Source organism: Diadema setosum, chromosome 13 (genome assembly GCF_964275005.1).
Source record: "Diadema setosum chromosome 13, eeDiaSeto1, whole genome shotgun sequence".
Taxonomy (NCBI): Eukaryota; Metazoa; Echinodermata; class Echinoidea; order Diadematoida; family Diadematidae; genus Diadema; species Diadema setosum.
In genome coordinates this window covers 458,821-481,499 of record NC_092697.1, presented here as the reverse complement: position 1 = coordinate 481,499, position 22,679 = coordinate 458,821, and the positions used below count along the sequence as shown (strand labels likewise).

At 37.3% G+C, this 22,679-nt stretch overlaps 1 protein-coding gene across 1 annotated transcript; it reads right to left on the bottom strand.

The window, feature by feature from the left end:
• Window positions 1-9,087: 9,087 nt before the first annotated feature.
• LOC140237009 (alpha-N-acetylgalactosaminide alpha-2,6-sialyltransferase 3-like) lies at window positions 9,088-16,694 on the bottom strand. Its single transcript, XM_072316955.1, has 5 exons — window positions 16,419-16,694; window positions 15,366-15,793; window positions 14,630-14,737; window positions 12,215-12,698; window positions 9,088-9,168 (listed from the first exon to the last, which is right to left on the bottom strand). Exons 1-5 carry the CDS (start codon window positions 16,692-16,694, stop codon window positions 9,088-9,090), a joined length of 1,377 nt encoding a protein of 458 aa, XP_072173056.1.
• Between the last annotated feature and the right edge of the window lie 5,985 nt (window positions 16,695-22,679).

The window sequence follows — 22,679 nt, the reverse complement described above, 5'->3', positions numbered from 1 at the left end:
TTCAAAGTTAACCCCATCCCCATTACCATGCAACGTTTCACAAGTTCTACGTCTGCATTCTGAATGCCACCATGGGTACGACTTTCGTGAAATTCATTTTGGAAAAAATAATAATGATAATACACCTGCAGTCACTACGTGTATTCTGTATGGCGCACATATTCAATGTTGGTGCCAAAGGCGCTTTGAAAAGGAAGGAAGAAAGAAAAATATACACACATTATCTAGGCCTACAGTACATGTACAAAACATGACAACAGGGAAGTAAATGACAAAAAAAAAAAAAAGGAAACATAATCCCTGACAAGATTTTTTTTTTTTTAAATATATATATCATGGATTGCAGTTATATGTAATCCTCAACACGTAATACGTCCCTAGTTTAGATTTGAATGTTCCTGTAGATGGAAGTTGGCGCAGTGGAATATGTTACAGTTTGCATGATCCTATGACCGAGAGAGAGAGAGAGAGAGAGCGATCCCCATCCATGTTAATTTCTTGGTATTAGAATGGACAGTGCATCTCACATGAAGAACGTGTAGGCTTCGTCTCCGCTTCAATGTGTATTTGGGAATCGTACAGAGACTTGCAAGTATGCGGGGAAAGAGAGTGAACTGAATGATGTACTAATAACAGAATCTTGAAAATGATATTTTTTTTTTCAACGTAAAGAACGGAAGATTGGTGATATGTTATCAAACTTTTTTTGTGACAGGAGGGAGGAATAATTTTGGTATTGTTGAAGTTTTATAACATCTCCCTGTGGAGATTACATAGCAGCAAATTGGAAAAAAAAATCCAAATGAGAAAATATAAAAAGGAAAAAAAGAAATAGCATTCATTTTGCGGATTTAGAGAATATATTTTTTATGAAACTTAAATTATGCAACTGCATGATATCTAATACTCCGCTGAACTTGAATAATATGATTTGGAAAAGACATTTCCTGGACCCCTATAACACCTATAACGGACTGTTTTTGATGGAATTATGTAAAATTGCTAGCAATGTGAACATACTTACTTAGCATGTCATTTGAATCTAATAGTAAATAAGAAAAATTAAGCTTTACTATTAGTCAGCTTAAGGTCATTGGATGCAAACTAGATTTTCAGGTCTGGGAAACATTCTTCAAGACAGTTTTGCATTGGCGGATGACACGGTAAACGTAGTATAGGTTTTAAGACACAAAGAGTTTTATATCATCTGCATAACAATGATAACTACTACAATGTTAGCGAAATACACTTCACTGATTGTCAATTCTGAGAAAACAACAACTTTCAAGCAGTTTACTCAAAAATAATAAAAGTGAGATTAGACGGTAGTCTCAGAGAAACTCCAAACCTATTGTTATTTCTTAAATTTTGATAAATAGCAACTCTTTTACAATCCTGTGGGAATACACCTTATCTCAGGCTGGCATGTTTGTGATTCTTATAATAAAGGGTATAATACCAAAACTGTGCTACAATTCTTAACCAAATCAGTTGTCAGTGGCGTATCTAGGGAAAACGGCGCCCTGGGCAAGCGCGAAAATCTGCGCCCCTAATTTCTGAAAAAGTGTTCAACCTAAACCCCATCCCGATAGAGACTTTATGCTTTTTCATATCATATGCTTTTGAGGTCTTTTGAGGGTGATTTAAATGTAATAAATTTTGGCGATTGAACGCAACGAGCGAGCCGAAAATGTTTGTATTTCAGCTTATAAAACATGGAATTCTTGTCATTTCAGCTTATTTAATCTTACAAGAGACCAGTTCGTAATCACACTCTGCGCATGAGCAGAAAAAGGCCATTTTTACCAACAGGCATTTTGGTTTGTAAATTCATTGAGATAAGCATCCGTGATGCAATAATTATTCATGTGATCCTTATATAAATGAGGCTTGCCAGCACATCCACCTGACAACAAGACTGTTATTTCGCAATCATCGCTATAAGGAAATAGGCTGTTATGGCATTCAAATACAAAACATGAATTCCATAAATTGTTACGTCGGGCACGCTTATGCATTATGCCCCCTTTGAAAACGAGTGAAGTGCCTAACCAGCAGAGAAAAAAGAAAGGTCATTTCTACCAATGTGTAAATGAGGTAATTACGAACTGGCTTATTCTAATCAAGATATAGTGACGGCCTTATAGATAACGATTTATACCAATAAACTGAGGTCTTGAAAAAATACTCCATCTTAGTACGCGCGAGTGAGCTGAAATTTGCATAGGCCCTATTTCCGCGTCATCATCACGTTTTGTTCTTATATTTTTTATGACAGATATTAGGCGAGCGAGCCGAAAATTTTTGTTTTCCAGCTTACAAAACATGGAATTCTTGTCATTTTTGCTTATTAAATCTTACAATTCTAGTCAAAATAATAATAGTGACGGCGTTATAGATAACGATTTATACCAACAAACAGAGGACTTGAAAAAATCCTCCGAATTAGTACGAGCGAGTGAGCCGAAATTTGTATATTTCTGCGTCATCATTACGTTTTGTTCTTATTTTGTTTTGTTTTTTGCCCCTCCCCCCCCCCCATGTTCGAAACAGTTGGCGCCCTCCTTTGATCCAATCGGCGATCTCTTCAGAATAAAAGAAATTGCAGCCGCTGCTACGTGAAACATTTTGCCTGTTAAATATAAAATGACATGTGTGAACACAATATACATTGTCATTTTGTCCGCGTCATCATCATGTTTTGTTTTTATCTTATTTGATTTGGTTTACACTGCCCCCCCCCCCCCCCCCCCCGGGTCGGGTCGAGGTGTTTTTTTTTTCTTCTTCTTCTTCTTCGTTTTTTTTTTTTTTTTTTCGTTTTTTGGCGCCCCGAAGAAGTGGCGCCCGGGGCAAGTGCCCCCCTTGCCCCCCACACCGATACGCCACTGTCTGTTGGGATTGTATTTAGTTCACGTGATTTGTTTGGTGAGTTCTTGATTAATAAGTTAATGTTCTATACCATCTAGATTTATAGTGACATACTGTAACTCACTCAATTCTTACTTGGCCTCACAGACAATGTCATCTGACTGTACGATGGAAGTTTGGAAAGACTGTTGAATTGCCAGGATTCTACCAACAAAATTCTGATTAAAACAATTTTCAAGCTCAGTCTGATCACCATGAGTGAGGTATTTTGGTAAAAGTTAAAGCAATAACAGCTTTATACAGTTTCTTTGTGTCTTTCCCACAATCCGTAATACTTTTGAATGGTAATTTGATGAAGACTTAATGAAGGCATTTACATATTGCTTTTGAGTACAATATCTGCTTGTGAAATTCCCGTTTTATGGACCTTAAATTTCGTTTTATTTGTCAGCGAAGATTTGCTCGAGCTATTTCTTGGGTATGGTACCATAAAGCGTTGGGGTGAATAAACCTTGAGCCGTTTCTTATGTGCTAATATTTATCAACCTTCCGCTGCGCGCCTTGTTACACTTGCCAAGAAACGTGAACACATAATCCTTCAAGATCTGCACTGGCTTCCTATAAGATATTGTATTCAATACAAGATCCTCCTCATTACTTTCAAGGCACTACACGGAACAGCCCCGCACTACATTACAGAACTCATAACCCCATATAAGCCTACTAGATGTCTCCGATCCTCTGCTCGAAACTTGCTTGTTGTACCTACCATTCGAACGAAGTCTTATGGGGACAGGGTTTTTTCTTTTGTTGCACCTACTCTATGGAATTCTCTGCCAGACCCACTTATAGAAGTCAGATGCCAATAGACAATTTCAAACAAAAACTCAAAACTTATCTTTACGAAATAGCCTATGATTGTTAAACTTGAAGTCATTTTTCAGTAGTACTGGCAGCTCTGACCTTTAATGTACGTATATTTAAGAAATAGTGATTGTAGGGTTATATTATATTGTGCTTGGTAAATTGTAATTTTGTTGCTACATTTTCTATTATGGTATAATTTGTCTGTTTGTTTGTAAAGCGCATTGAAATTCTTTTCAAGTCTGAAATGCGCTATATAAGAGCTTGTTGTTATTATTATTATTATTATTATTATTATTATTATTATTATTATTATTATTATTATCATCATCATCATCAAGGGCAGAAGTGAAAAAGATGCATGTTGTAAATTCATGTACTCACTTATTGAATTCTTCATCAACACTATAATAGTTAGGTCAGGGAGGTGAGACACCTCCCTGGTTAAGTTCATATTCTTAGGGTCTTAGGTTAACAATATTTACAAGAACAATGAATTTTCTTAACCAATTCTCAATTTGGGTTTCGTCAGAAACACAGCACCGTTCATGTCCATTTGAAGTTTATTGACCACACACCGCGCATACTATTTATAATCATTCTTATCTTATTGGTATCTTCCTGAACTTCTCCAAGGCCTTCGATACAATTAATCATGATATTTTACTTCACAAAATATTGTCTTATTATTGAATACGGGAGAAGGCCTTGGAGTGATTCAGGAATTACCTACAACATCGAAAACAATACATAACTCTGAACGAGAACAACTCAAGTCTATTATAGGATTCATTGTGGCGTCCCACAGGGTAGCTTGTTAGAGGACCTTTACTTTTTGTTATTTACATGAATGGCTTTTGCAGATCATGTGACATACTCTCATTTATACTCTTTGCTGATGACTCAAATATTTTCTTTTCTCGCCAAAATCCAGATACTCTCGTTCGAATCGTTAATTCCGAATTGAAGAAAAAGTGTTTCAGTGGATAAGAGCTACTGAATTATCACTTAATCTCCAGAAAATCGAGTAATATGCTTTTTAGCAATTCCAGAAGCTTTACGCATAGGTTATTTCTGATGACTCTGCACGTATCACGATGGACGATAAACTTTAGTGGAGGCCGCATAATTTCGACTAATATTGATATCATTGATAGACTCAAGTTTCATATCAAATTACCCTGTTTGTTGCGGTTGTATTTTCTCTAATTTTGATTTATCTTGATTACGGACTCCTAGCATGGGGTAGTGCCCATCAAACTATACTAGATAAACTACTGTTACAAAAGAAAAAAAAAACGAGCACTTCGTATTATTTGTGGCATCCCGCCACGTTCTTATTCAGATCCATTATTCACTAAATGTAAGATTTTGAAAATCAAAGATTTGTACCTTTATTTTTTCATCTTGGCAAGTTTTGTGTTTAATTACAACACAAATGCACTTTCCAATATTTTCAATTCAATGTTCCCACGGAACCAGTTTTTTCATGAATATCCCACTAGGCAATCGATGAGTTTCATTTACCCCTCCTGAGAACTTTATTGGCTCAGAATACATTTTATTTACACCGGTCCCAGATTTTGGAATTCATTAAGCTGTGAAGCAAAAAAAAAAAAAAAAAAAAAAAATATTCATCTTTGTATTATTCTAAGTGCAAGTTGAAATTCTTTCTGTTAAATCCTCTCTGATATCTTTTTTCTTTATTAGCTAGGTCTCATCAACCTCAGGGTTCAATACACCATCAATCAGTCAGTCACTAAATTCATTATTTCGCAATGATTTAGCTATAATGATACTTCCACAGCTGTGAGCTGTGAGCTCTGAAGCACCCCAATTCCCTGTTCCATTTCCCTTGTTCAGCGTGTATAGGCATTCTCTTTTTTCTTTTTTTTTCCTTCCGTTCTTTCCATCTATTCTGTCAAGATGTCTTGTGTTTATCCTGTTTTGTTCCGTCCTGTCGTAAATTATATTTGTGATAAGTATTTGTAAATAAGTAATTCATAAGATTCTTTGAGCGGTTAACAGTATACAAGCTTGTTAGTGGACCTCTCAATTTGTTTTCTTAACTAAAACATAACTTTGCATTTTTGCCAGTATGCATTCTTATGTTAAACTGTATCATTTTATCTCTTGCAGAGGCGAATGTTTATGTTCATGATGTAATTCCTGATTTATTCTGTTTTATGTTTGTTGGAAAAAGAAGAATGAAAATAAATGAATTGAATCAAATTGAATTGAATAATCCTTTGTTCATGATCTGATTCGTCCAGATTATGCGGTAAAAGATATCATACCGTATATATGATCAGGAGCATGCAGAGAAGGGAAACCTATTTGCAAATACTTTACAAATTTCCTACTTCGTTGACTTCTACACCTGATAATCAGTTTGTTCCCTATACGATGAAGTGCAAAAAAAAATAATAAAAATAGTGAAAACATTCATGGACAATATGATATTTATACTGCCCTTAGAAGTAGGTCCCTACATGGCAGCTCCTTCTTTGCATATTTTGCCCATAATTTGTATGTCATTCAAAGTTCATTTCGTCTTTCGACAAAAACATAGTATGTACATTTCAATTTCTCAGGCAACAGAGAATGAGGTAAATATAACATTGTATATAGAATATAAGACAATATGATAACAGGCCTATATTGTGAGATGATTTCGACAAAGGATTGAATAGCATCAACTTCTTTTCTGCGGCCCCTGGTATTACCTTCTTGTTAGTGCAGGATGCTATTAGTGTTATTGGATTTGTCATTTCTGTTGAGAAACAGCTGATAGATTGCATGTATGGAGGAAAGGTGATGATTTCCCTTTTTTATGCCAATAATTGGTCTTGCACTGAGAATCATACTAGTTTGTGGGGGGGGGGGGTGTTGTTATTAAGCGTACCTAACCTTATGCCAAAAGAGCCCAATTCCCAACATTAACTGTAAAGTAGCCTACTGCTAGGAATCACATTTGTCAATAACCCCACCATGAAGGGACTATTATGGAACAGTTATATTATTATTTCTTGAATCCACTAAACAAATCAAATAACAACACCTCAGCGGCAAATCATCCTTCTGACCTGCTGATTTAAGTCCCTTGCACTTTGACGTTAGCGAATACTACAGTATAATAGTAGGCTTGTTCTTCTAAACCCACCGATCAAGTCCTTTCTCGGCGGCGATTTGGTCCCCCCGAATTTGCGTATAAATCCGCCCATTCGACCCCCTCAGCGGCGATTTGGTCCCCCGAATAGGCTTCTTCGTACAAACCCGGCGATTCGATCCCCCTCGGCGGCGATTAGGTCCTTGCGAAACGGATATTTGGTTCTAGGATACTATTTCCTAAATTCGAACCCGGAAATAAGGTCCCCCGGAGTCTTTTTCCGGACGGACATTACTTCCTACCACACCGTTATGGAACAAAAAACTCACACTCGCTGTTGTTTTGAGAATTAAGTAGTTGTTGACCCTTTGCTTGAGCAGTTATGTTGGCTGAGGGAAGAAGGCCACAAAGAACAAGAAAAGTCTGAATTGGGCTCACGAGATAAAGAGAGATAGGCCTAGCTATGATTCAGAGGTCGCTAGTATTGTAGAATGGAGATATGATTTTTGTGAATTCTATTTGAGTGAATCTTGTGGGCTAGTTTAGTATGATTGCCTAAATAAATAAATAAATGAATAAATGAATAAATAGATAAAAAATAGATAAAAAAATAAATAAAAGAATAAATAGAAAATAAATGAATAGAAATATATATACATGTACATACAAACATTAATCTATTCACTCTGTTGTTGTTGGCTATTGTTTCTGCAAGTTTTACGTAGGTTTCTACAAAAGTCAAATACATATCTCATTAGCTTTCCCAAAAATGCGTTAATGCAGATATCAGGGGAGCGTTTTGTTTTTATTTACAAAATCAAATTTCTAGTTTTCCACCATGAAATTTCAATTTCAAGTATTTTGAAACACCAGATTCATTTTTTGAATGATAGTGGCAGATTTCATGTGGATGATCCAATAATCTGGAGTCATCTCTATCGAAATGAGACCGGACAAAACACATAATAATGAAAGATAAATCAGATTATATTTATCATCACATATATGAATTGCTATACTCCTATACTATAATACATTGAATGAAATGGTTGATTTTGAGTTTTAGACGTTTCCACATGGTTAGTCGTATATTAACTTGAGCCTATCCGTCTTTTGATCAGGCACAGAAACTAAAGGTTGTATTGCCGTAGGGGGCGTGGTAGAGGATCGGTTGCAGGTTACAGGTGCGATGGTTGAACTACAAGACGGACGGAGGTGCCTCTTGAGTACCAAGAGTTCGATGGTATGGAGGGGCGTGGTGTAAAGTGGATCGTTTGCTTTGTAGGTAAGTGTAAATATTAAAAAGGAAAATCTGCATTCCATTCGATCAAAGACCAGAGACGAACAAGGGTGATCTATACCAAAACAAAACAAAACAAAACAAAACAAAACAAACAAAAATAGTGAATTCGCGTTTTGTTTTTGTTTTTTTTTTTTGTTTTTGTTTTTTTGTCGGATGGCCAGCGACTATCCTTTAATTCAATTCAATTCAATTTATTCAGAATTTTCTGCATTAAACATATATTTCAAATAAAAGAAAACAGTCCGGGTTTTTTAACATAAAAGATATATACATAACAGTTAGCACATTTGAACATAACTTAAATTTACGTATAAACGAAGCACGTTGATTTGGAGATATTCATGATAATTGAACAACAATGACGCTTCTTAACATGGTACAATGTATCGTGGGATTTGAATGCAGAAGGCTGTCGCCAAATAAGTAAATGGTTTGAAGATACAACAGCTTTGGAAAAATATCATGAATCCAACATTATGTGTACAGTGTACTTAACGAAAAAGAAGCCAGGTTATCCGCTATTCTGTGTCTCATAGAGGTAATAAACAAAGGATTATTTAGGTACAAGAGAGTATAAAAGATGAGTGAGGTGAATGCTGGTGGAAGTGAATGTGCTCACCAAACGAGGTGTTCTTTTCAATAACTCTATTGAATGGTTTATTGTGAAAAGACTCACGGAGAGTGACCAAAAGACATCAAAGGCAAAGAAAATTTCGTGGTTACAATAATCAGAAGTCGACTAATCGTAATAATTTGATATGGCATGCCTTTTCATGTTGGCTTTGAAAGGGAAAAAAAATGGCACATGTATTCATTATTCTATTTTATCGGGCAGGGAATTCTGGTCCGTGGTGTCGGATAGATTATATGGGTGAGGAGTAACTTCTGGTTATTCAGCTTCTCTCTTTTATTTCTTTGTTTTCTGTTATTAATTTTTCAAGCTTTAGGCTTGCTGCTGTGTTTTGGATGTGGAGTGGTGATAGATGACATTTCTTGAGGCTGTCTTCGGTTCTGCTGCATTGACCTGGGTGATAATCAAAATTTTTACGAGATGTTGAGTATATTGAGCACTTTATCGAGGAATCTACGTATAAACTCCATGAGTGCCATAAGATGCTACTCGACACTACAAGGCATCTAACACACATTATGTCTCACATGCCGTCTCGTGTTTACTAATTAATGCCTTGCCCATCTATAGAACCTGTCAAAACCAGTGAGGTTAATTAATATGTATTCTATTAGATCAGAATAGTAGACAATTTAAAACAATGAGCACGATATTTCATGTCAGTAAATCACCTAGTTAGTGCCTATAAACACGAATCATAATCATCAAAGAAAGTCGAAGTTATTTGACCATCAATGTTTTACTTGATTTAATACAATCATCAGCTTACTGGAGTATCTAAAATATCTATTGAATTGGTTTTGCTGTGTGTATGTCAAGCCAATAATTAACGGTTATTGCCTGGGACTTCTGTGTAGGATTCAGGAATTTTGTATTTTCTCACCTCCAGGTTAAATGAAGCCAATGTAAAAGAGCTCTCCTTTACTTTCTGCCCTTGCCCACAATAGTATCCTGGTACACGAAGGAGGTGTGTATGGGTGTGGGCGTGTGTTTTTTATACCAATTACTTATCGTTTCAAGGAGTCCAGAGAATATAAAAGATAACCAGGATATTAAAAGGAAGTGTTTAAATATCCGGAAGTAGTGTGAAGCAAGTCAATATTTGTTCAAAAAGTTTATTGTAAGCTTGATACGTGATAAAGAATTCTGTGGTAAAATATTTGCTGTCAACCATGCGGCCAGCTGAGCCATCTTTCCAGATTTTTGTTTGATTTTATTTATTTGATTTGATTCCTTGTATAGGATATTGCTTTACAATTCAATCAATTTTCACCAGTTTCGTAAAACGTTATTTATACATACGTGTACAAATTACGATATTACAAGTTTTGATTATTTTGTACAATTTCAACAATTTTCCCGATATTCACCATCTGTAATACACCAATATCCATACAGAACGGATGTCAAGAATAAGCAAAAAGTCTTGCTGTCTGGTAACCGATAATACATAACATCAAAACGATAAAACAAGTGTAGATCAATATGATGCTCGTCTTATGAAGAGAGTGATTACATTTATGTCGGTGCTTGAAATTACTTTCATACACGCATACGAGCTTGAGTAAGATAGGTACACGTATGTTTGTATGTTAGTGAGTGTTGCACCTATTGAGGAGAAACTGAGGCTGAAAATCGCTTAAAATCGAGAAAGGAACCTTAGCTGGCACCAATACTGCAAGTGATACCCAAGTAAAGCCTAAATGGAAATTAACAAGTTTAAAAGGAAAAAAAAAAAAACAACAACTTATAGTTAAATACACAGATGAGTCAGTTAGTGAAAATTTTAAGAACTCGCCCATCTTGGCTGTTATTGTTTGTTCAGCAAACAGGATGTTTATAGAATGATGAATAAAAAATTTACTTACGGCGCATAGTCTAGCAAAGAGGGCGCTTCACAAATCATGTGTTACGAGACATTCACTGTGTTAAAGAATAAGCACCAACTTGTTGCATAGGAATTAAAGGATTCCTGTACTACCTTCACTCCCGACCGGTGAGGCTACAATGATTCAAGCAGGAAAGTAATCAAAACCCCAGCTCGATATCCTCAAGCAACGGAAAGAATATTTGGAATATTTAACTGAATTTTTCTAGCCAAGTAAACTTTTCTCCGCTCCCAAAAGGTGACAGAAACAAAGAAACTCGCCTTTCGTGATGTCATCTTCAGTAAAATATACTTTAAGGAAAATAAACATCGAAATGTCCGAAGCTACTGCACGTCCTTCACACAAGCAAGTCGTGCTCACGGAATGAATACCCTTTTATACCTTGTAATAAGAGTGATAACCCCTGCCCGGTACATGCCACGTTATACTCACATTTTGGTTTATGGCATTTGAAACAAGATGCGGAATGATACTGCACTGCCTGTGATGTTATTGTAGGAATGCAATAATGATAATGATGATGATAATGATGATGATGATAACAGTGATAATAGTAATAGTAGTAGTAGTAGTAGTAATAATAATGATAATAATAATAATAATAATAATAATAATAATAATAATAATAATAATACATAATGCTAACAATAGTAACACCAATGACCATTATGAGGAATACTGACACTGATAAAGATAATGGTATCGATAATTACTACTTTAAATTATAATAAATTGCATCATGATTATTGTAATCCATTAATGAATATAAACGTGTATAAAGGATCTGATCAAAGAAAACCCGTAGTTACAAACCAAGCACGCCAAGAGAATGTTTAAGTCGTCTTGTTCTACATTATTCATATAACTATCTCCTCTTTGAGATTCTCACCCTTCATTTGAAAGCATATTCTAGGCCGTTCAAAACCGAAGCTATCTATTTCCTCTTTTTTCAAACGCATGTAAAAAACAAACAAACAACTACAACAACAACAATAACTTTGTACTTATACAGGACTAAGGGTTAGAGTAGGGTTGTGTTAGGGTTTTAGATTTATTTTTATGTGAAGTTTAGCAGTTTAGGGTAGGGTTATGTTGGTGTGTAGAATTTATACTTGGCTTTGCGTGAAGATATTTCACTGGAACAATTCGCAGGAGAAAATGTCGTGGAACAGCAAAAGCAAGCCCGTGGAGTAGATGGCACAAGATGAATGATCAGGACAAGTAGCAAATAAGTTTTATGTCAGACTCTATGGCTGCCTTATTTTTCATGTACCTCTACATTAAAGATGCTCATCACAGGTGCAGGAATCCTATCGTTATGTCACAGTACAGTGGGAAGATGCTTTATTTCCCTTATTCAACCACAGTTACATTATACATTATGAATTATAAAAAGATATTCCAATTGCGTAGACACTGGGACATGTTATGCAAAAAACATTTTCACATTTAGGAACGCTTACAATATTATTGTAAAGACAAATGAATTACTGCCTTTTATGTGTTTTTTTTTTCTGAAATCGACCTGTCTATTGAACCCGTCTTCTCACTATCTTTTTAGTTTCGATTCTTTTAACGTTGTTCTCCAACACTTTCTCCCGCCCATCAGGGCTATGTTTATCCTCAGCTCTACTTGACTTTGCTCCATCGTCTGGTTTTAGATTTGTTGTCCTGTTTTTTGGCGCAACGTGCTTGACTCGCTTCTTTATGATACGCTTGTGCATTATTAAAAATTTACGTCCGTTCTTTATCACAGTTCGCGGTGAGTGGTCCGCGCTTTTGTTTTTCAGCGCCGACTTGTAGTTGCTCAAAAACTCCGTGTTGACGAGCGCTGTGGTATTCTGAATGGTGGCTCTCCAAGATGGATAGTGAAAGGTCAGATTGTACACTAATGACCAACGCGCGAACATGACACGCTCTGTTATGAATCTATGCCCAGATTTCTTCATGTTCTCGTGCTGATTCAACATCGTACATTGTCTTTGCGTGGACGGCCCGTAGTAGTGGTAAAGCACACGTGATTTCGGATGTAATCTGCATGTGAAGTATGAAAACGTTTAACGTGAAGTTAGAAAGGGATCGTCAAGAGGAGAAACAACGTCAAATTGTAAAGAGACCTCATGACCTACTTATCTCAATTCGTCGGAAGTCATCCGAACCGTCACGTAAGAATGATATTTCGAGATAATCGGGTTTGAGGTTCCCCCATTTTTACAATCAAGATTGCTACACTTTTATGTCTGGCATTTCCAATTATTTTTTTGTAATAAGTCACACTTTAATTCTTACTGTAACGTGTGATGTTTTTTGTCGAGTCGTATTGTTAGGAATTATGCGAGAAATTGCAAGAGAGTTACATGTACGTTTGTTTGTTTGTTTGTTTGTTTCAGTTTGCAAAGACTGTTGTCATTTCCCATGTATTGGGTATACACGACGACGGTTTGGCTGACCGCGCGCACCGTGTTTGCGGTCATCCGAACCGTCGTATATAGAGGAGAGGACGGCACATCGTTTTTTGTTTTTGTTTTTGTTTTGTTTAACACGCGCACCTGTGGGGAAATGAACAAAATGAAATGGCAAGACTCATATAAAAGTGATAATCACAGAAAAATTACATCAAATTGCATCAAATTACATCAAATTAGAAACTGAAAATTTCATAATATGTCTATAAACGGAATGTCTACTATCGAAATGACTGAAACTCTCAAAATAAAGAATTGACCAAAAAAATCGGGATATACGACGATTCGGATCACCGCCGATGAATTGTTCAATGTATATTATATTATCATGATCATGGTTATTTGCATTGCAAGTCTAATACATACATATACAACCATTAGATTAACAGAATTGATTTTGGCCAAGACGGCTAACGATAAGGAGCAAAACATTAGATCACAATGTTAGATCAATTTGAATAGTTTCCAGTCTAATATGATATTTCCGTTTGAATTCCGATTGTTATCCTTGTAGATCATACAAATGAATATTTTGATAGCACATCAATTACGACGCTTTATGAGTACGAAAACACGTTATGAAATTTGAACAAGGGTAGGACTTTGCATTCAATAGGAATTACCTCTTCTCCTATTATTATTATTAATAATAATACAGGGTACTTATGCGCCAATTCCACATATCTAGCGTGCTCAAGGTGCAGTAGAAGAAGTGAGTTATGAAATACAAAATTCATATTGAAAGGATGATAAGATTAGAGGTATGAGTTTTCTTCAATCTATCTGCCCTCTGTACAAATGAAATTTGTAAGATCGCAACTGATGATCTATATTTTAACAAACATGTCGGGGGAAAAAAGGAACCAATGGGAATCGAACCTATCATACTGCCTGACGGGCAGCGACACTACCACCAGGCTGTCCCTGGTTGCCAGCAGTGACATGATGAACTTGGAACAAATCCCCTAAGCTCCAAAATTCCGACATTGTTATGTTAAGTAGTCCAAGGCAGACAAGGCACAGTAAATGAAAGCAATAGAGGGGTGAAGATCTGATGTTTAAAGGGGATGGCTGGTAACTGATTGTTAACGGCCCGTTAACGATCGCCCCGTCACTGTACAGGCATGCTAACCTGGAAACATTAAACTCACATTACTCGAATATGAGACTTCTGAAGCAAATAATTTTCACACAACAATAGATATATAATGTATACTCTTAAATGAACCCCACAGGGATTTGAACAATCATCCCCCATCATTCCCACTGAACAGTTACTAGCCATTCCCTTTGTCTTCTTCAATTTGTCAGCCCTCTGTAAAAATGAAATTTGTGAGATCGCAACTGCTGATTTTCCGAGACGTTAAGATTTGAATGTAGATCAGCAGTTGCAATCTTACAATTCCATTTGTACTCTTATCTTCTCTTCACCCCTCTGCTTAATGATCTCTTGCTTTCAGGACAAGGTTCTTGAAAATTATATAGGCCTGGGATGCTCACTTGCAGTAGTCGCTGTTGGACAATCCAAAGACTTCAACTTCGTCACACACATCGAGAGCGAACATCATTGAAACGAATCCTGTGCTGAACCACGTGTTCAGAGAGGCCCTGTAAGTGTTGACGACAGAAAAATGAAGTCTACAATATATATATATATATATATATATATATATATATATATATAATCATATATATGTATGTAGATATATATATACATATATATATATATATATATATTCAATTTCAATTTCGATTCATTTTCATACTTCTGATTTCAATATATATATATGTATATAGATATACATTATATATATATATATATATATATATATATATATATATATATATACATACATATTTGTCAAGTCTTGTCAAGACTCGAAAAGAAGGCTAGGACGCCGAAAATTCGAGTCGAATAAACTCATTCTTTATTGGCCAAAAATGCATTACCATGCAGTTTGTTTCTTCATTTCTACGTGGAGCCAAAACGTGAAATCTCAACATGTTTAAATATGTGTGTGTGTGTGTGTGTATTAGAATTAAAAATTGCTTATTAACGTATAAAACGGGATAATCTGAAACAATGTTCCGATTATAATTATTATAACGCGAAGAAAGAATAAAATAATACGGGAAATCAGTCATTTGGTTAATCTCTAAAAAGATTTCTGAACAGTCATAAGAGAGCGAAAAACGAGATAGTTTATTTTCTTTTCGCTTGTTGTTGTTACTTTACCTTTTAAATCCGGTTTCCATGAGGTATCTATTTTCCGACTCTTTGTGCTTCTCCTTGGTCAAAAAGACGAACTTTGGGTGACGATATCTCCTCTTGAAACTCCGTGCAAGCCGGACGATTTTGTTAGTCTTCATATTCACATTCTCTTCGTAGAGCCATGGTACAACGATGTACTTTGCCCTAGTCTTTTCTTGTGACAATATCTCTGCCCTGAGACTCCCACTCTTCACTAGACCACGCGGCAGGTTGACGTGGCCGATGATGCGTATGTCGGTTCGTGTCCCGACGTCTTCTTCGTAACCTTTGACCGTGGCCGTGTTCATCCGAAGAACACAGTCGGCTCTTTCGATGTCGGCTCCGGCTCCGGAGTTCCGGAGATGACCCGAACTCGAGACTAAAGCGCATTTGTGGCAGCGACCTAAAAATGGCTAAATGGTAAGCATAGGACAAATTGGGTAGAACGATTAACGGGATATACAGATAGGGAGCCGAATCGTGACAGTAATCTTTAGCCGTGTTCATCTTCGAGTCCGAAGGGTGAAAATCATCGATAATCATTATCATGATCATCGTCATCACCATCACAATCATTGTATACACATTGTACAAGCAAATTTATATTTAGTAAGAATTATAGCACGAAGAATGAAGAACTATACAGTGTGATTGTAATCAGTAAGAGAGCAGTTAAGACAAAGGTATGTAACTTATCTGTTCACATCGACCCTTTGCCTTCAGTAGCAGTCCTCAATATTGGGAGAATAGTTTCCTTTTTCTACTGAAATGCATTTTTATGTTTTCTTAAATTGTGGCTCTTGATATGAGAACAACTATATGACTTTATTATGCGTGTATGCGTGACTCAGAGTTGAAAACTTTACAAGAATATGATATTTTACTGTCCATTTCAAAGTAAATGGAATAAATGTTATCCTAAAATAAAGCAAAAATTGATCAGCTCGAAAATGCTCTTTAAGTATATAGAATACCTCATTTCAGCTTCAGACGATAACCTATTTGAACAAAACGAATAATCCTTTATCGTGTACAAACCTCACTTGAATCCAAAAGGAAATAGCCAGGCGCTATGGATGTGTTTATAGGTGGAGAACTAGGCCTGAGAACTGGTGCTGGTGGTGGTGTCTTTTGACGTAGCAGCGAGCTGTTTGACTTGCCGACAATGCGATTGACCGAGGCGACAGTAGGGACGTTTATGGCCGTATCATCGGAAAGGTATTGCTTGGCTATAATATTATGAGCAATAGAGTCGATACCAGCCTGGTTGCCTGATGTGCGTTGAAAAAGCACGTAGCACAGAAGAATAGACATGGCCAGGGAATACACACACGTTATGATGAGGGCAACTTCCTTCATCTGAGAAAATAATTGAAAAAAAAAAAGAATGTTGTACATCATTTAGTACTTTCCCTCACGGACCCTTTTACATTCGTCTGAATGATTTCCTCGAAAATAACACAGCATAAAAAAAGGCAAAAGACGGATGCAGTTATTATATTCATACTGTTTAATTGAAATGAGTATGTCAACAAGTATGTCAAAGGTACAAATAAAATGCAAATTAGTTGAATTCCACATAAAATCTTTATTCTTCTCCATACAGAGTTACCATTTTCCATTTTCCACCATATATGGATTATCGTTACGGAGTGTGTCGCCTGCAATTCCTTACATCCTCATTCTACATATGGCCAAACTCTGAAAGACCACTGAAAGACCGTACAAATTAGAAGATCTCTTAACGATCTTTCAGTGAACTTTCCATGATCTCCGAAGTCTTTCATGAGTCCTAAAGCAAACTTTTTCAGTCTGTGTGTTTGTTTCATTTCCATCTTAGAAGATGGATGGATAGCCCATCGTCAGCTGCAATAGCTGGTCTTCCATGGGGTCCAGGTGTTGGATATTAGGTGGGACCTTCACCGGGTTAAAGACCCTGCTCTTTGCGATGAATAAATGAAGAGGGATCTCTTACATGCATGAGTTGTGACTCTCACACACACGGGACCTCCATTTTATGTCCTATCCGAGGGACAGAGTGTTTGCCTCTTACTGTATAGGGGACGGTATGATTACACACAACGTTGCTCAGTGGGACTTGGGAATAGAACCCGGGTCCTTTGGATCGTCAGGCAGACGCGCTTCCGACTGAGCTAACTCGCCGCCCTTAAACTTGGGAAAAAAGGGAATTCCGTGTTATAGCCATAGTCTAAAAGTTTTAAAAAGTCTTTCGGCGGTCTTTCATTAAAATTTTCTTTCAGCGAGCTCTCAACGAGTACTCAAGGGGTTTTACGAGTCTTAAAATTACTAGTATCTTTCAACGGTCTCTCAAGATGTAGCACGTTTTCTGAGAAGATATCACTGACAAGTTTTTAGAGATTAAAGGACGACTAGTCTCTCAGAGATCTTGATTGATCTCAGGGAGTATGCCAGATTATCTTTCAGTGATCTCTCAATAGTCTTATTGGTCTCTCCGTGAACGTTCGCAATCCTCAAAATCCCACAGAGATCTCTAAGAAATTTGCTGGAATATTGCTTTTTGGCCTTTCAGTGGCTATTCTAAGTTCTTTTTAAAGTCATTCTACGTAGACAGTATCTATATCTGATCTCGAAGACTGTTTAAGGATCTTGCCAATATTGAGTCTCTCAGTGGTCTCTCTGGCGTCTCCGTTATTTCGAATGCGGACTTTCTTTCAGTGAATTTCGTGGTCTCCATGTTCTCAATTTTTTTAATGGGTTGAAATAGTTTTTGGACAGTCCTTCACGAAAATAGTCTTTCAGCGGTCTTCCACCAGACTTAAGCAATCACTCAATAAGTGCTCAAGGGTTTAACTAGACTTTCAATATCTTTCGACATTCTCTCAAGAATTGACACATTTTGACAACCATTTTGCACAGTGGATTATCGTTAGTGTCTGCATCGCCTGTAATTATTATTCCTGCATGAAAAGAACTAAATTCAGAAGCATAGAGCGAAGAAACTAGAACTCGGCATAAAGGCCATCGCTGATGGAACATAAACCTTGTTTCTGTTTTGTTTGAAAGTATTGGCGCTCATCGTGATGTGTGCAATGAAAGGTGTGAAAAGTTTGTGACGTCACTATGTGATTGTCCTGAGAAGGACAGTTTGAATTCTTTTTTGGTCGTCAATCTGCTCCGAAACGTCCACCCACTGAGCAGCTACGAAGTTCTTCGAATTTATTCATGATTTTTTATTCTAACAAGTCTTTGTATCACTCATCTTATATCGTATTACCCAAATGTGTTCAGACGAAAACAATAGATTAAAACATTATGAGAGGGAACGGAGCTAAATAGCGAGCTCTAAAAAAAACTTTATTTTTTCCCCACAACACCGACTGTGACTTTTTTAGTGTCATATACGTTCACCTTTCGTGAAATACAGGAATTCATCATATCAACATTCAAAATCCTCCCATAGCACTGATAAGATATTCAGAGAGAGAGAGAGAGAGAGAGAGAGGAAGAAACAGATTTTCAATTGAATTCAGGAAGAGGCATATAGGGAATCAACTACTATATAATCATTTCATATTTCTGTGATTGCTCTTTTAAGTTGTATATCATTTATACGTAATACGCCATGAAAAGGGGCATGTTTTACATGTGGATTATTTTGGGCAGGCATAAGCTGTGAGTCAAAATGTCCTATTTGTTCACTGCTTATAAATCTTTGTGGAAAGATATGGCACAATTTGTGTCGTCTCCGTGTCCCATTACGGGCGATACATATAACTTAGATATGATTATGTTTGTTTGTTTGTTTGTTTGTTAGAATAATCAGGATAAAAAGTTCAGCAAAAGATGTTTTACAACAATGTCCTGTATTAAAATAGATATAAAAACAGTCTCAAATGCAGTTTCTAATGCAGTGGATTTCATGCATGTCATATATAAATTGAATCGAATTATTCAAACTAAAATATCAAATTAGTAATTATATAGTAGAAGTAATCACTAAAATAGAAATTATCAAATAGACTTATACGGTGATGAGGTGAACAGTAGCAATGACTAAAAAATAGTTTAATTATGCAACGTCCAGGCAGATCAGCGTCACAAGGGTGAGGACCGCTGGTCACGTGCCATCAAACCCCATCCAACGCACCGCGAAACGCGGTTTCATTTCAGCGTACAATACGCTCCCACCCAAGCCCCGCCCCACGGTCCGCACCCGACTCTGACAAAGACCTACCCGGACGCCGCACAAACAAATACATTTAATGAATGCTACGTATTCGCTCAGCGGCACGAGCATTCTCAATCGCCAACAGATCCCCAATGCCCCATCCAACTAGGGTTAAAGCTATGATCACACCGACGCCGAATGTCGCGCTTTAAATCGGTGATCAATTCGGCGTCATTTTTGTTTACTTTTGAAAAAAAAAATCTCACGATCTCCTCAGATATGTTATGCTCTGATAAGCTCTGATACGCTCTGATACGAAGTTCGTTCCCGCTTTGGGCGACAAATTATTTCCCGAATCGCTACGGCTTCTCACGCTTTGATGCCGATTGATCAGGATTTGTTACGCTTTAAATCACGCTTTGATATGTTTTAATACTCTTTGATAAGCTTTGATGCGCTTATCACGCTTTAAATAACGCTCTGATACGATTATCAAACTCTCTTGTGCATTGATAGGCTCTGTTAAGCTCTGTTACGCAATGGAAAATTTCGAGATCCCGATTGCATCCCGCCTCTTATCCAGAGCATGTATAAGATGCAGCAGATACACGAAATCATTGCATCTTTGGCAGAAGAACAAGATATGGAAGTTCAAGATGTACCAGAGTATGAACCATCTTATGAAGTAGACATGACCTTTGTCTCCCTGCTCTATAACTACATCCTAGCCCTCGAGACGGAGGAGAGAGATGAAGAACAGCAAAGACAAGAGGAGGTTGAACAACCAGCAGGAGGGAGAAGACCATTCATCAGGAGCTGCTGGACCAGGCCATGGCTCACTGAAGAAAGAAGACAGCAATACGGCCAGTACACTAGCCTCCTGGACACACAACTGAGATTAGAGGACCCTGTTGCCTTCAGAAACTTCACCAGAGTGACCCCTGAGGTGTTCGATGAGATCCTGGAGAAAGCGGCACCAGTCATCCAGAAGCAAGAGACTAACTACAGGCACCCTTTGTCAGCCGGCCTCAGACTGGCAATCACCTTGAGATATCTGGCTACTGGGGACAACTACAGATCACTGGCATAATGGTTTCAGATGTGATATCTCAACCATATCTGAGATGATTCCAGAAGTGTGCAGGGCCATTGTAGAGGCGTATAAAGATGAGGTCTTCAACATACCTACCACGCCTGAAGCATAGAGCACCCTTGCCCAGCAGTTTGAACAGAGATGGAATATCCCCCTTGCAATTGGTGCCTTGGATGGAAAGCACATAGCCATTAAGAAGCCAGCAAACACAGGCAGTCTCTACCACAACTACAAGGGGTTCTTCTCCATACCACTGCTGGCATTGGTAGATGCAGAGTACAAGTTCATCTGGATTGAGCTGGGAGGTAAAGGACACATGTCTGACTCCCAGATATTCACAGACACTGAGCTCTTCGAATGCCTAGAAGATGGGTCCATAGGACTGCCCCCACCATGCCCTCTCCCTGGAGAAAATCGGTCTGATATTCCCTACTTCATCCTGGGTGACGATGCTTTTGCCCTGAAGAGCTACATGATGAAGCCATACAGTAGAAGAGGGATGACAGATGAACAGAGGATCTGCAACTACAGGATCTCAAGGGGGAGAAGAGTGGTGGAGAATGCCTTTGACATCTTGGCCAACAGGTTCCGGTGCCTGTTGGGAACACTGGAACAGAAGGTAGATAACGTCAGAGATTTTGGTGGAGACTGCTATGTGCTCCACAACCTGCTGAGGAAGAGGGTGGCGCTGGCAGCCAATGAGGTGGACCACGAAGATGAAGAGCACAACTTCGTACCAGGGGCCTGGAGAGATGGACCTCACTGGGAAGATGTTCCGCAACCACCTGCAAGGGGGAACCTCGCCACTGTGGATGCCAGACATCAGAGAGATCAGCTCAGAGAATAATTCGTCTCTCCAGTGGGTGCTGTTGACTGGCAACAAAGAATGGCTGGGGTGGTACTTCCTGATTGAGTTAAGAAAGGAGTGGCTCAGATATCGTCAGAAGCAGATGATGAAGATAAAGACTTGTGTGTCTGGAAATAAGAACAGTGTCCCATATGCACACTTTGTTTATTTTTAATGCTAGTTTGAAATAATTGTTGTATTATATGTACTTGTGAAGATGTTATTATCATTATTATTGATGTTATTGTTGTTGTTATGTATTTCATCTGCTTGTAAATAATATGAATACAGACTTTATTGATTTTATTCCCCATGAAAAATCAGATAATACTACTATTGTAAATCAGGAGTGAAAGTTGTAGAATTTGAAATTTAGATATGTGCGATAAAAGATCTTTAAAATACGCAATTTTTTGTTAAATTGATTACTACAAATTATTATTACAAATTGATTTTCTTACTAATTAAAGGAATTAGTAAGAAAATCAGTTTTATATATGAGATAAATAACCCCTCTTGTAACAAAGAAAATAAAACAAAGGAAATGAAATATAAAACATTATAAAATAGCCAAGATGACCAGCCCACAGGGCTGGAAGATAGTACCGGTACTTCAGAAATTGTTGAGGCAGATGGTCCCTTGGATGCCCCAGTCACTTTGGAAGAAGTGGCACTAATGATTAAGAAACTTAAAAATTCAAAAGCTTGTGGAAAAGATTTCATAAGAAATGAATTCCTTAAGAATTGTCCCGTAGAGATGCTTCATGTGTTGGTAAAGTTCTTTAATGTGGTACTGGACAGTGGTATTGTTCCAACTGAATGGTGCATAGGGATTATCATTCCTATTTTTAAGAATAAGGGTATAGACACAAATCCTGATAATTATAGAGGAATAACCCTTCTCAGTTGTCTAGGAAAACTTTTTACTTCCATTTTGAATCATCGAATCTCAGAGTTTTTCGAAGCAGCTAATATGTTAGGTGAAGAACAGGCTGGCTTTCGTTCTAATTATTCTACGATTGATAATATTTTTGTTTTGAAGACTATAATTGATGTTTATCTGCAAAACAAAAAACGCTCATACTGTGCATTTATTGATTACAAGAAAGCATTTGATCTAATTGATAGATCATCTTTATGGTACAAAATGTTGAAGATTGGACTTAGGGGCAAACTGTTTACTGTCATTAAGAATATTTATGAAAGTGC